The sequence below is a fragment of the Gopherus flavomarginatus genome, chromosome 1 (genome assembly GCF_025201925.1).
Source record: "Gopherus flavomarginatus isolate rGopFla2 chromosome 1, rGopFla2.mat.asm, whole genome shotgun sequence".
In the NCBI taxonomy this organism is placed as follows: Eukaryota; Metazoa; Chordata; order Testudines; family Testudinidae; genus Gopherus; species Gopherus flavomarginatus.
In genome coordinates this window covers 318,022,575-318,038,150 of record NC_066617.1, presented here as the reverse complement: position 1 = coordinate 318,038,150, position 15,576 = coordinate 318,022,575, and the positions used below count along the sequence as shown (strand labels likewise).

General features: G+C 44.4%; 1 protein-coding gene across 3 annotated transcripts in view; it reads right to left on the bottom strand.

Moving 5' to 3' along the window:
* Positions 1-11,703: 11,703 nt before the first annotated feature.
* Positions 11,704-15,576, bottom strand: part of PROSER1 (proline and serine rich 1) — a 33,050-nt gene continuing 29,177 nt past the window's right edge. For all 3 annotated transcript variants that reach the window (XM_050948047.1, XM_050948041.1, XM_050948056.1), the window contains one exon: positions 11,704-13,379. In XM_050948047.1, the coding sequence (XP_050804004.1) occupies positions 13,257-13,379 (123 nt within the window). In that variant the 3' untranslated portion in view covers positions 11,704-13,256. The remainder of the gene's footprint in view (positions 13,380-15,576) is intronic.

Sequence of the window (15,576 nt, the reverse complement as noted above, 5' to 3'; positions counted from 1 at the left end):
CAAAAGGCAATGTAAGTAATGCACTGTCTACACAGACATTGTGTCACCAGGGCTGTCTGAACACATACGCAAATCACGCAGCTGCGTAGGGTACCAGGAAATTTGGTGCCCCAAATTTCCTGGTGTGACATGCAGCTGTATACTGCTCCAGTCCCTGCTCCGCCCCATCCCCGCCTCTGCTCCACAACAGCCCCGCTTCCACTCCCGCTCCCACTCCCCTGAGGACTATAGCAGAGGTCGGGCCTACACGCACTGGTGGCGGTAAGTGGAGCGACCCGGCCCCAGCCCGCTCTCCTCCCCTGCCCCAGCTGCACTGCCAGTGAGTTCTGGGGGAGGGAGGGGGTTCCCCCCTGCCCCCAAGCCTCAAGGCTGGGAGCCAAGGCCTGGGAGAGCAGAGCAGAGCAGGCTGGGGCTGGGTCACTCCACTTCCCTCCACCCATGGAGTCGGACCTGCCCTGCAATCATCGGGCGGCAAGAGGTGGAGTGACCTAGCCCCAACCCGCTAGGTGCTGTCGGCATGTGCTGGTGGGGAGGTTTCCCCCCTGCCCCCAAGCCTGCTCCTGCCCCACTGTGGAGCCAGCCCCCACCCTCGCAACAGAGGCCTCCCCCCACGGGGGGGGCTGTGGCTATGGGTGGCCCTGTGCATCACCATAACTACATTGATCTAAGCACTATGGCTCTTGAGGAGGTGGAGTTATTAGGTTGGTGTAGTGGGCAACTTATACTGGCAGGCGCAACGTTGTAGTGTAGACATTTACAGAGTTAGGTCGATGTAAGCTGCCTTACGTCAACTTAGTGTAGACCAAGTCTCAGTGTTTTTAAACCCCTGCTCTGGCTTAGCTGTCTCTAGTCTCTTCTCGGGATTTTCCACTCCTTAAAACCCTAGCTCTCTGCAGACAAGCTGGAGAAAACTGCTTTCACCTAGGCAGTGGTGCAAGTAGAAATCATTTCTTGCCGGTTTTGCACTCATGGGAGGGACACATAGGATGACATGTGACCTCCCCATATGACCCTCCATGTGACTCCTCCCTGCCCTGCTCCTAGCCCAGTGCCCCCATGCTCTCCCCATCTCCTCCAATACCCCCCTTACCTGTCTAAAATTTTACAACTGCATCTGTTAAGCAGATGCAGCTGTAAAATTATGCTTTGGGCCCCTGGTGCCACCTGTACTTCCAGGTGTTATTGAGGATCCAGCAGTACCCCACATTGAAAGCTTCTTAAATGAAAGAAGGATAGGAAGGACAATCATCCCGCTTTCCCTTAACACTCTATCAGTGCCTCCCTTATGTTCAAACTAAGCTTCTGCCAGGTTGCCTTTATCTAAGTATTGCTCTCCTCCAGGCACTAGGAAAGCAAAGATGCTGAGCCATCAGGGTTTGATGGAAGAGGCATAGAACTGTGTGCGCCATGTACCTCTTGATAGAACTACAGCCCAAATTATTTTAATTCATTTCCTCAGCCTGACATACAGAAGGGGCAATCAAAAGCCGCTTGGCAGAACAGGCATGAGAACTCTCTCTGGACAGATAAGCAATTGATCAAAATCCCATTTTCTGATGTCTTGGGACCAAATCCCGTTCCTGTTGAGATCAAAAGGAATTTTGCTACTGAGTTCAATGGGAACAGGCTTTGACATTTGGAGAGGAAAGAACAAAACCTCTCAAGCCAGGGTGATGTTGCTGATACCACAGGTATCAAAGGCTGCTGACTCGTGTGAGAAAGTCAGCAGAGATCTGCTCTTTGTCCATTGCAAGGGAGAACTCAGCAATCAATGAGGCTAGAACAGTCTCTGTACCAAAGCCAACTCATAAGTCCATCTGCAAAGGCTCAAGAAAATATGAAGGGTGAAGGCTCCAGATTACCTTAGAAGTCCTCAGTTCCTTGGTTATATTGCCTCAATTAGTATATATTTTCGTAGTCCAGAGGCCAGAGCAGGAAACTGGCCAGAGCTTCTGCCAAGTGCCAAGTAAAGGGAAATCTGCTCTTACTGTGAAAGATGTTGTTTGGCGTTGCATGGGCAAGTTACATGTCCATCACCCCCACCTATATTTTAGTTAGAACATTCACAAAAAGTCTATTAAGCGTAGACAGGCATTTTCCAGGGGACATTGTGAGTTAAGTGTTCCTTAATGGGCCATGCAATTTGACTTGTCCCTTCATGTGCTGGTTAAATATCTTTAGGCATTACCACCGGAGCAAACATGTAATAAACATAGCTAATATGCTTAACTTCAGATACCAAGATGAATATACATGCATAGAAATAGCATAATTTTATGTAACTCTTCTGCCCCTCTGAATTGGCAGCAACAAGGGCCGGGTTCAGTATCTAGGGGTTCCGTTTCAATAACACAATGCATAACCGGCTCAAGCCCCTACCCAGTGACCTGGGACACTTACTTACCACACCCCCCTGGGCACCTCTAGGAGGCAATACTTCCCCTCTCACAAGCACAGAGTCTAAGTGTAGCAAAATCTTTTTAATAAAGGAAGGAAACAATGCGGCATCCCACTGGAGAAACACCACAAACAGGATTATAACACAAAAACCATAAACAAACAAAAAAACTCACCCCCAGGTACATTTGACAATGTCCTTTTCCCCTTAGGGTCTTAAGTCCAATCACCCCAAAGTCCAACAACCCAAAAGGCTCTGGTCAGTGCCACCCCAGAATTCGAGAGTTTATCTGCAGAGTTTTACCTCCAACCAGCCTGGGTGGAAAGTGGGGGGAGTCCACACAGGGTGTTAAGGGGCACCTTACGTGGGCCAGGGCCAACTGCTCCGCCTCTCCATGGAGTTCTGCTGCAGCCTTCACCACGACCAGCTCCACCACACCAGCTGTGCAGCTCCTCCAGCTGTCCCTGCAAACCGCTTCACTCCGCTCACTGTGCCATGGCCTGCTCCAACACACCACAAACTGCTCTGCTCTGCTCTGCCAGCCGCTTAACAATAGGTCTTCAGGCTCCCCCACTAGTTAACAGAGCACTCCATGATCTCAATTCAGCTCTTTCAGTGATTTCAGCTCTTAGTAGGGGAGCCCTGGTGCTGGTGCACCATTGGCCCAACATGAATTCAGCTCAGCAGTCTCTAGATGGACTCCTAATAGAATCAAAGATTAGCTCTACTCTTTAACATTGGAGAGAGGAGGATGTGCAATTGGTGTTCCAGGCCCTCAAAAGGGGCCCATACCATCAGGTACACACACCAGTCCCCAACCTCTCTCAATTCATGGGGTTTTGGAACCCATGTCCCATGTTTAGCAAGTACCACCCAAGTGAAATTGGGGATCCCAGAGCTGTTAAAAATCACCATCCCAAGCTGCTATGGGGGTATGCTAAGTGGGGGAGTGGATGCCAATGCAAATTCTTGAAATTCTTTCCACACTCTCTACAATTCATCACCAGATGTCAGGGTAGCACTCATCCTGACTCTGCTTACACTTAAGTACCAGCTATTTCACCTACATAACTATTCCCAAAAGAGATTCTGAAAAAGCACACCACGTACCTGAGACCTTATGTGCCAGCACCATCCCTCACTGGAGTTTTTTTATCTGTTATGTAACAACAGAGATGAAGCCAGTGACATGATTCAGTTTAGCTTAAAAGGGCAAGGTTAATTTTAGCTATTCGGGTGTGACTGCACCTTTCGTCAGTGAGGCCATACTGGCTGGCACACATTCTGGTTAATGGGCTTCAGTGTTCTTTTGCAGTTAACTTTTTAATGTTCATAAACCTGGTATGTGTTGAGGTGGTTTAAAGCACAACACAGGTTTTTAGGTTTGCAAATCCGTGAACCTCTGCCTATCTGAGATTTTATTAATTATTATTATTTTTGCTGGCCATAATGCGGGAGGGCATCTCCTCTGCCCTCTGCTCATGAGGTTATGTATGTCTTGTAGCACTCTTCTGAATACCGGTTGGAAAGAATTTTTTTTCACTATGTGTGGACTGATTCTTTTCTCTTAGAAGGCGTGTAATTTTTTCAGATTCACACTGACTAACAGAGAAAACAAATGGGGCTGTTAAACTTTCTTCAAATTCCAAGAAAATTAAGTTCAGCTATATTTTCCAGTACAGTGATGAAATGGGTGTTTGTATATATAAACATCAACATGCTTAACTACTCACTTTCCCCAAAAATATGTAGTATTTCAGTCTGTTTATATGGAATATGGGAGTTGTGTGAGGTGTCGTTTCAGCATATGTGTAACTTATTAAAAGACAAATTTTAAATAGAACTGTATTCTAAACTGCATGATGGTATTGTACCCAAATAGGGATAGCTCAGTGATTTGAGCATTGGTCTGCTAAACTCAGGGTTGTGAGTTCAATCCTTGAGGGGACTATTTCAGGCTCTGGGACAAAAATCTGTCTGGGAATTAGTCCTGCCTTGAGCAGGGGGTTGGACTAGATGACGTCCTGCAGTCCCTTCCAAGCCTGATATTCTATGATTGCATTTCAGTGGGTAGTCAACTTCCTTTATAGGAACAGAACAGACTCCTGAAACTCTTACCATAGAAGGAGTCACATTGTCATCAATTAGGGTGACCAGATCACAAGTGTAAAAAATCAGGATGGGGCGAGGGGTAATAGGTGTTTATATAAGAAAAAGCCCTCGAAATGGGAAGTGTCCCTATAAAATTGGGACATCTGATCACCCTATCTTCAATGAGATTGATCAAATGATTAAGGGTTCACAGAACTAGGTTTCAAGTTTGTAAATTGTTCTAGATGAAACTGAGAATGCCTGAGCTGTCAGATCAGAAGGAGGGTCATTTGAATAAAGGTGGGCAGATGTGTGATAAGTCTTAGCTCCGTTGCTAAGATTAGGAATATATTTTCAGCAAAGTTCTTGACAGATTCCTGAGGCAACTGGTTTAAGGTTGTCAGCGTCCCAGACTACCTCACCGGGCAGCACATCATGGGGAGGAGGCGATCAGCCCTCTGTGGAGAAAGAAGTGGTTCAGGACTATTTAGAAAAGCTGGACGAACCCAAGTCCAGGGGTGCTCATTTTTAAAAAAGGGAAGGAGGAGGATCCAGGGATCTACAAGCCAGTCAGCCTCACCTCAGTCCCTGGAAAAATCATGGAGCAGGTCCTCAAGGAATCAATTCTGAAGCACTTAGAGGAGAGGAAAGTGATCAGAAACAGTCAGCATGGATTCACCAAGGGCAAGTCATTCCTGACTAACCCAATTTACTTCTAAGAAGATAGAACTGGCTCTGTGGATGAGGGGAAAGTAGTGGATGTGTTATGCCTTGATTTTAGCAAAGCTTTTGATACGGTCTCCTACAGTATTCTTGCTGGCAAATTAAAGAAGTATGGGCTGGATGAATGGACTGTAAGGTGGATAGAAAGCTGGTTAGATCGTTGGGCTAAACAGGTAGCGATCAATGGCTCCATGTCTAGTTGGCAGCCGGTTTCAAGTGGAGTGCCCCAAGGGTTGGTCCTGGAACCGGTTTTGTTCAATACCTTCATTAATGAGCTGGAGGATGGCATGGACTGCACCCTCAGCAAGTTTGCAGATGACACTAAACTGGGAGGAGTGGTAGATATGCTGGAGGATAGGGATAGGATACAGAGGGACCTAGGCAAATTAGAGGATTGGGCCAAAAGAAACCTGATGAGGTTCAACAAGGACAAGTGCAGAGTCCTGCACTTAGGACAGAAGAATCCCATTCACTGTTACAGACTGGCGACCGAATGGCTAGGAAGCAGTTCTGCAGAAAAGGACCTAGGGGTTACAGTGGACGTGAAGCTGGATATGAGTCAACAGTGTGCCCATGTTGCCAAGAAGGCTAACGGCAATTTGGCCTGTATAAGTAGGGGCATTGCCAGCAGATCGAGGGATGTGATAGTTCCCCTTTATTCGACATTGGTGAGGCCTCATCTGGAGTACTGTCTCCAGTTTTGGGCCCCACACTACAAGGAGGATGTGGAAAAATTGGAAAGAGGCCAGTGGAGGGCAACAAAAATGATTAGGGAACTGGAGCACATGACTTCTGTGGAGAGTCTGAGGGAACTGGGATTATTTAGTCTGCAGAAGAGAAGAATGAGGGGGGATTTGATAGCTGCTTTCAACTACCTGAAAAGGGGTTCCAAAGAGGATGGATCTAGACTGTTCTCAGTGGTAGCAGATGACAGAACAAGGAGTAATGGTCTCAAGTTGCAGTGGGGGAGGTTTAGGTTGGCTATTAGGAAAAACTTTTTCATTAGGAGGGCAGTGAAGTACTGGAATGGGTTACCTAGGGAGGTGGTGGAATCTCCTTCTTTAGAGGTTTTTATGGTCAGGCTTGACAAAGACCTGGCTGGGATTATTTAGTTGGCGATTGGTCTAACTTTGAGCAGGGGGTTCGACTAGATGACCTCCTGAGGTCCCTTCCAACCCTGAGATTCTATGATTCTGTGAGTGTCCAACGTTATAACCTTCACTACTTAGTTCTCTCACCCACAAAGCTGGAAAATGAGGCATTTGTTTTCTTTGTTTTGCTGCTCCAGTTAGCAAAATGCATGTTAGACTAGTTTGGCTGCAAAGAAGAATTCTGTGTGTACTGGTGACAACACCTGATACCTATCAGGCTGCAGAACTGGGCTGACATTGGAATCCAAACATCCTCTGGTCAGTGCAAGCAAAGGCATTCCTCTAATTATTTGGACTTGATGTGATGCAGTAAGAATGTCATCGATAATTCAGACCAATGGGGAGAAACAGAATCAAAAACACTGTTTAAATACCTTCCGTCTCACCCCCAACCCCGATCCTCCCCACTCCTCCCCTTTTGAGGACTCCTGACCAATGTAACAGCACAATGCATATGCTAACAAAGTTTGTTAGCATATGCATTGTGCTGTTAAAGCCATATAAAGAATGAATGTCCTCCCTAGCCGGCTACTGCACCTAGGATGCAGCATGCCCACGTTCTGTTCAGGAAAGATCTGGTCAGATGTGATGGTTTAGTCAGAGGCAAACACGCAGGTGCCTCGCCCAGGGTCCTTAACACAAGGCAAAAGAGGCATGACCACAGCAAAGATAATCATCTGGTCTTAATCATATAGACATCATAATCGCAAACACAATTAATAAATTGCACATTGACAGACTCATCACAGCCCTGGAAACAAACTGGGAGAACCAGTTTGCTTTAACCTTGTCCTCCCATTCCCACCCTCTTTTTTAGCAAACTCCTTGGTCTCATAGGTGAAAGATATTCAAAGGTGATGGGCACCTGGAAGGCCTTGTTTCAGATTCAGTCATGGTCTGTTCCTACCATGGCATTGCAGTTCTGCTCCACACTGAAAAATACAGTCATCTAGAGAGAGTTCATAAAATCAAACTGGAATGTATAAGTTTACATAGATTCCCCAAACTATCACAGTATCATTTGTTTGTTGTTGTTTTCCAGCAGTTCTCCAGTTGAAAGTAAAAGACAAATGGTGGGAATGATATCTGACACTATTGCCAAACCCAAGAGCTCAAAAATTATCAGTCAGAACCCCAAAACTTCAGGAAAGCGGCTCAAAACAAAATCAGGAGATTTAAAATAAAAAAGGTGATGGTGTGGTGTTTGGGCTGGCTTTTGAGTGTTTAACGTCTCCTGCCCAGCCTGTGTGCGATAAGGTAATAGTTTTTATTGGACCAATTTCTGATAAAAGATATTACCTCACCCACCTTGTCTTGCTAATATCCCGGGACCAATATGGTTACAACTACACTGCATACACGTCCTGTGTGGGCCAATTAGTGGAGCCCACACTCCCAAATGTATTGTGTAATGTACTTTTGGCCACGGCACCAGGAGCTCTCGCCCCACATGCCTGTTCCCAAACCTGCAATTAATCCCGTCCCTCCAGCAGAGCCGTCCTGTCCATAAAATGGCCCACGGCAACTGCCCTGGGCTCCGCGCTTTGGGTGTGTGTGTGGGGGGGGGCACACTTCAAGACACGGGGTCCAGGGCAGTCTGGTGAGTTAGTGGGCAGCCTGGTGCCAGCAGCAGCAAGTGACCCGGCCTCAGCCCACCTGCCTCACCCCACCCTGCTGGCTCCCAGCATTGCTCAGGGGAGGGGTCAGAAGCCAGCAAGAGGTGGGGTGGAGGTTTGGGGGAAGGGCCGAATGGGGCAGGCCTGGGCCGGCAGTGTCCCAGGCCCCATATTACCCACACACCTCCTCGGTCTTGTGTTCTGTCCCATCTAGTGGCACCGAGACCACTTAGAGAGAGATAAAATGCATCTGCTCTACAGCCTTAACTAGCAGCCAGTTGGCTTTTAGCTCTTGCAGTAGAGGCTCATGTACTAAGCTCCAGAGGTCCCCAGTTAAATCCCGCCTGCCCGTGACCGGGGTCTGTTGGCGTTACAACCCGCTAGGGATGGCCCTGCCCTCCAGCTTCCCCCATCTGTTCAACCCACACAGCTCCATCTTCACTTCTGCTCCTCCTGGGGTTCTAACCCCACTGCCTGGCCTTGAGGAGGAAGTGGGAGGCGGGGTGACACCCTGAGCTGCTGGACTCTTTAGCTCTAGCTGACTGTTGCCAGCCTTGGGAATCTGTGACCAACTGGGCTACTTTTGAAAGGCATTAGCTGACTTGGGGCAAAAGTTGGGCAATTTAACTGCTCCTCAGTCCCTTCTCTGTGCTGCCACCTGGTGGCCTTTCAAATGGGAAATCATCCACTCACATGCACAGCTGCATCAAATCTGCCTCCCACCCCAGCCAGCAGAAGCCATGCAGCACATGCTTAGGGCAGAAGGGGGGTGGTGGTGGAAAAGTAGGTTCATGCTTCCTGCGTTGCATGTTCCTGAAGCAGACACCACACAAGTAACAGTGTCCCAGAAAATGCTATTTTTTTCTGATTTTACTGAAAATAATGCTGTTAATTAGAAACAATATCTGCACAGTCTTTTACATGGTTGATAGTTGCGTAAAACCTATTAAAACATAACAGTAATAATAATTGCTCCCTGCTGCCTATTGAGAAACACTGATGGGGATCATAAATATGTCCCTTGGAAGATGACTAAGCAGCTGGTATTTTTCTTTTCCCTGAAGGAGTGTTGCTGTATTTCCCTTTGGGCAGTCAGAGATTGAGTTTGTTTTACAGTTTCCTGCCCAGTTTCTTTGGGAGAACGCATCTGAAATCATTACATATTTTTAAAGGTGCTAATAGTGGGAACTCCCGAAAAGCATGAAATAAACTATGAACATTATTTTGCTTGGGTGGGTATTGGAGTGGAGAAGCAGTTATGAGAGTCACTTGCTGTTTAAGAGATGATTATTCTAAATGTGCTAAAACCCACGTTGGCTCACATGGTCTTAACCTTTACTATGCCTCATGGGTAGAGCTAGTGGTCAAATTAGGGGTAATCAGGATGGGGGTGTTTACTAGTGGGGGAGCTAGGAAGTGCTGAGAGAGCAGAGCTATGATAGGGGAAATTGGGCACCTTCCCCACCAGTGAGGTACTTTTTGGAGGAAACGACATGGAGCCATCTATGTTCTCCTCAATAAACTCTTCAACAGTTCCGCATCTTGGCTACACCTTACCAGGCCCTGGGAGGTGGCTCAGAGGCATCCCTCCTATCCACTGCTCCGTGATTAGGGGAAGGGACCCAGAACTCTCCTCCTGCCCTATGTTGCCTCCTGCAGTGGGGAAAAGTCCCTTTCCCCCAATGCTGCTCCATCTAGGGGAAAAGGGGAGGTTAGCCCAGTGCAGAAAAGTATGGAGAGGGAAGGAGGCAGTCAGAGCTGAGCAGTTGTGGATGTAGATGGGAGACATAGCAATGACACAGGGACACTGAAGAGCCTGACATGCCTCCAGTACCTTCTATGGCTGGTTTAACCTTGTCAAGAAGAGAGAGGTAGTGAAGGCGGGGGATCAGAGCTGTGGAACATGCAGGTGTTGAGAAATTATTTTTAAAAGAACCAGGAAATTAATTGCCCAAAACCTTTGTTAATGCAACTGTAAGATTGCTTAATGGGGCATTGTGCCTTTCCAGAATATCAGCTTTAGTTACGTTTAAGCATCTGAAAACCAGGAAATACAAAGGTAAAGGTACACACCACTCCTGCAAGGCAATCTTAACTATGCCCTGTTTGAATGATGCCCCAACATGCCAATAACATACATGCTAGCATTCTTCCCTTATAAGTATTACAGAACATTGAGAACAAAGCATAGAGGCACTGTAGGACAACGTCTACAGGGATCAGCAACCTCTGGCACATGGCCCACCAGGGAAAGCCCCTGGCAGGCCAGGCCAGTTTGTTTACCTACCGCGTCCACAGATTCGGCCGATCGCAGCTCCCACTGGCTGTGGTTCGCCATCCCAGGCCAGTGGGGGCTGCGGGAAGGGTGGTCAGCACATCCCTCGGCCTGCACCGCTACCCCAGTGGCATCAGGGCTCCGGAACTAAACATGGAACTAAATATATTGTACTGGTGATCATTGTTGCTTGGATTAACAAAATCAAGGTTACTGAAGTTCTTTATCTAATACTGATTACAGTACTCTGTGGTAAAATATTCACAAATCAGTAATTGATGTGGGAAAGAGTATGGGAAGCAAATCGACATTGACTCTTCTGGATAATTTTTAAATAGGCTTTTCCTTGTATCAACTCCTAAAGGAAAGCCTGCACATCTGGTGTGAACTGCTACTTTGCCTAAAAGACAATATTTGACCTTCACTTGGATGCCTGAACCAAAATATTCTAGTGCTTTATAGAATTCATCTCCAGAGAGTTTAAATATTTGCTGTATCTTTGGAAAATGGAACTAACTGAGGTGGTTCACATTTGAATACAGCTGGGCAGGAAGAGTCTCCCTACATGGGGAGTGAAGTGGGTAGCCAGAATCACATATTTTGTAGCCAAACCACAGCCAAATTTTCAAATTTTCTTTGTATGAAAGTATCATATCTGATGCCTAATATTTGTTGTAAAGCACTATAAGATAAGAGATTTTACAGGCAAACTCAATGACATAATATACCATGGCCAAATTTGGATTTGATGGAAACAGGTACAGCAACTGCACAGTCTTCAATGGCGTCGCACCCACTTACACTAGATCCAAATTTGGCCAGTTGCATTAATGTTTCAGGACATGTATTACATATCCTAACTCTCAAAATGGTGCAGGCTCTATGTTTGACAGTATCTATCCTCACGAGCACACAATGCTTACCTTCCAAGATATGAATTAGAACACGAAACCTTATCTTCCTCCTCCTGAAAACTAACCAAGTGCTAGCCAGTAATACTTGTGCAATGAATTACAGTTTTGGGAAAAGACAGCTGAACCCACAAGATGACCTCAAAGAAAAATGACGCTGCTCAGCACACTCTAGAATAGGGCCCAAGCTGAAGAAAACATTGAAGAGACATCTCCTCTCCCAGCTTCAGTATCAAAGCGTGTAAGCAGCAACTGTTCTGTCTTGCTTTCACAGATTTTCATAAACTGATACGTTATATTTCAGATATTTGAAAACAGCTGTGTCACTCTTATTGCTGTTGAGAGTTACATGCAGTTTAAAGTATTATAGAATCAAATAATGTATTTAAACGCTGGCCTGATTCAGACATACTCAGCAGGATATTTGTCGTATTATCGCACTGTTTGTTTTTAAGTAACTAAATTATGTTCAGCACAAAGTTCTACATTATACCATAGGATCTCTCATTTCGATTAATCTAAGATAAAACTTTAGGAATTTTTTTTTGTAAAAAATTGTTTATTCAAGTGTTTTATAAACTACTAGGTAAATAGTCACTAAAGCCTTAGTGCCACGAGTGTAAACTTATTTTAAAAAATTGTGTTAAAAACTAATACAGGAATTCCCATTAATGTTTTAAAAAAGTTCGTTCACACATTGAAAGAAAATACATTAGCAATGTCTTCCAGCAGAATCCATCTTTAAAAAAGTAAAACTCTAGGTGCAGAACTGTTCTACAGTATATCTTCTACAGTTTATTTTAAAATCACATGATTGCATATCATCATCTCTATTGTCTTTTAGAACTTGATCAAGAGTTTTTCTTAAAGAGATGATATTCAATGATGTGTTACACACTGCCACAGGTACTACAATTATTATGAGTGCACATACTGCATTTTACTTACAAAGCAAGACCTTTCCATATGCCGCGTCATGCCATTCCTAGCCAATGCAGTTAATTACCTTTAAAATCATGTATGTCTTCCAAGGAAAAATGCTAAAAATCCATAGCCCAAATTCTCCACTCACTTACACACTTGCTACTCCAAGGAATATAACCAAGTTTTGGTTACATACATTGTGAGAGCAGAATTTGGTCCATGACTGTAAACATTCACAAAAGCCTGCAGCAAACAGTGATGGATAGGTAGTCTATGTGCAATACAATTACTTCCACTATCGTAGGGGGATGTTAAAGAGCATATCCTGGAGGCAAAATGAAAGGCTTGTTTGCATTTCTGTAAAAAGTGTTCCTCACTAGCTAAACTTTACTCAATTAAAAGTAACTAGTTCCTATCCCAGAATACCGTACAGCATCATTGTCTGGCTTTCTTCTGTTCTGACTCAGATAGAGAAGTATTCAGCTCAGCAGCAGGTCCACAATGTTTCATATGGCATTTTAAGAACCTGATCTAGTCTCCCCTCGACATACTACTGATACTAATAAAGAGTTACTCATGCATATGAAGGAGAGAATAAATCCCACGGACCTTGATCTGTGCACATAACTCTTACTGATGGTAATGAGAGATGTGCATCTACACTAAAGATTGTCTACAGCTTTAAGTGTCTAATTTCAATCTAAATGTTCTTTCTACATTACCACACATACCATACAAATTTGAAAAGAATGATGGGTGAAAAATATCACATACTATTTAGAATACCGTTTTCCCCATACCGTTTGGCTGCCAATTGTTCTAATTATACAGGAAGTCTGTGTTTAAAGGGCCTGGTCCTATGACGAACCAAACACCCATCTCCCCAGCTAAAGAGGAAGTTGAGGATATTCAGCACATCACAGGATCACTCCCAAATTGTTTAAAAGCAAGAGTAATCATGGATTTGTTTGTAATCTGACACAAGAACAGTTTCCCAGAAGCTCTTCACTCTTGTCTTGCTTCTCTGTCCCAATTTCTGGGTCAGATCATGTCCCCATTGAAGTCAATGTGTATTTTGCTGTCAACTTAATGGCAACAGGATCAGGCTTTGTCAAGCCACCACTTCAGTCTTCAAATATGTCTTGCTTGTCAAGAAAAGGATGATATTTATTGCCATCCACTCTGGGGTAGACTTGTCTGCAGTGAAAATGGTGTTCCTGGTGCAGAAGGATAGCTAGTAAAACCATCAGGCTGAGCTGGATAGTTCTCTAGAGCTGAAGCTGAATGTGCCTTCAAGAAAGAGAAAACAAGCAGGTTAGGAAAGAACTTTTAAAAAAGCAAAAAGCCATGCAGAGAACTATTCCTGTTCATGGTACAGAACTTTTAACAAGAGACGTTTCAAAATAGCGTGTTGAGTGTGCTGCAGAGGAGGGACACGGGAAGGAAGTATATCTAAGTGTAGGCAGTTCTTTAGCAACCCCTCAAGGATTGAACTCACAACCCTGGGTTTAGGGGACCAATGCTCAAATCACTGAGCTATCCCTCCCCCAAATCTAAATCTCAATCTCAATCTTCCTTGCTACAGATTAAGCCATTATTTCTTCTACCTTCAGTAGACACGGAGAACAATTGAGCCCCATCCTCTTTATGGCAGCCCTTAACATAATTTGAAGACTTTTCGGGTCCCGCTCCTGGTCTTCTTTTCTCAAGGCTTAATATACAGAGTTTGTTGGGGGAGGTTTAGCTTTTCCTCAGGAATCAGGTCCTTTTACCATTTTTGTTGCTCTCTTCCATTTGTCCCTCTCTCTCCTGAAGTGTGATACCCCGAACTGGACACAGTAGTCCAGCTAAGGCCTCATCAATGCCAAATACAGCAGGACAATTGCCTCCTGTGTCTGACATAAGATAGTCCTGGTAATACACCCTAGAATGATATTAGCCCTTTTTGCACCTGAATCACATTGTTGATTCATATTCAATTTAGGATCCACTGTAATCCCCAGATCCTTTTCTGCAGCACTACTGCTTAGCCAGTTATTTCCCATTTTGTAGTTGTGCACTGGATTGTTCTGTCCTAAGTGTAGTACTTTGCACTTGTCTTTATTGTCTTTTTGATTTCAAGACAATATGTCACGTTTAGTTTGAATTCTAATGCTGTCTTCCAAAGTGCTTGCCACTTCTACTTCATTTTTATAAGCACACTCTCCATTCCATTATCCAACTCATTAATGAAAATATTGACTCGTGCCCAACCCAGGACAGACCCCTATGACTCCCACCCCCAATACATCTTCCAAGTTTGAAAGCAAATCATTGATAACTACTTCTTTGAGTATAGTCTTTCACCCAGGTTTGACCCCACCTTACAGTACTTTCACCTAGACTGCATTTCCCTGGTTTGATCCTGAGAATGTGACGTGAGACTGTATGAAAAGCTTTAGTAAAATTAAGATATCATGTGTACAGCTTCCCCGCATCCACTAGACCAGTAACCCTGTCAAAGAAGGAAATTAGGTTGGTTTGGAATAATATGTTCTTGACAAATCCATGCTGACTATTCCTTACAACCTATTATCCTCTACCTGCTTATAAAAACCGATTGTTTAATAATTTGTTCCAGTATCTTTCCACGTATCCAAGTTCAGTTGACTGGTCTATAATTTCCCCAGGTCCTCTTTGTTCCCCATTTTAAAGAAAGGTACTAGATTTGCACTTCTCCAGTCCTCTGAGGTCTTAACCATCCTTCACGTGTTCTCAAAGATAATCATTAATGGTTCTGAGATTGTTTCAGCTAATTCCTTAACTACTTTAGGGTAAATTTCATCAGGCTCTGTCAATTTAAATACATCCAACGTATCTAAATACTCTTTAACCTGCTCTTTCCCTATTTTGGCTTGCATTCCTTACCCCTTGTTGCAAATATTAATTTTGTTATGTATCTGGCCACAATTTATGTTTTTAGTGAAGAATAAAGCACAATAGGCATTAAACATCTAAACTTTCTTGATGTTGTCCATTATTAGCTCTTCTTGCCTGCTAAGTAGAGAACCTACACTTTCCTTTGTCTTTCTCTTGCTCCTGATGTACTCATAAAGCCTCTTCTTATTGCCTTTTATGTTCCTTTCTAGGTGTAACTCAGGGTTATGCTACAGCCACTAGAGAACACTAGGAAAGCAGTCTGATTCACAGAAGAGGGGTGGTTTTCCAGATGGCTTCATTTGAGACTGTGATTTTAAGAAGAGTTTCACTAATTTTCTAATCTTAAATCTTCCTTCACAACCTAATTGTATTTTTAACTATGATCTATATTTAAGTTATACACCTCTACCTCGATATAACACTGTCCTCAGGAGCCAAAAAATCTTACCGTGTTATAAGTGAAACTGCGTTATATCAAACTTGCTTTGATCCACCGGAGTATGCAGCCCTGTGCCCCCCCGAAGCACTGCTTTACCGTGTTATAGCCGAATTCATGTTATATCGGGTC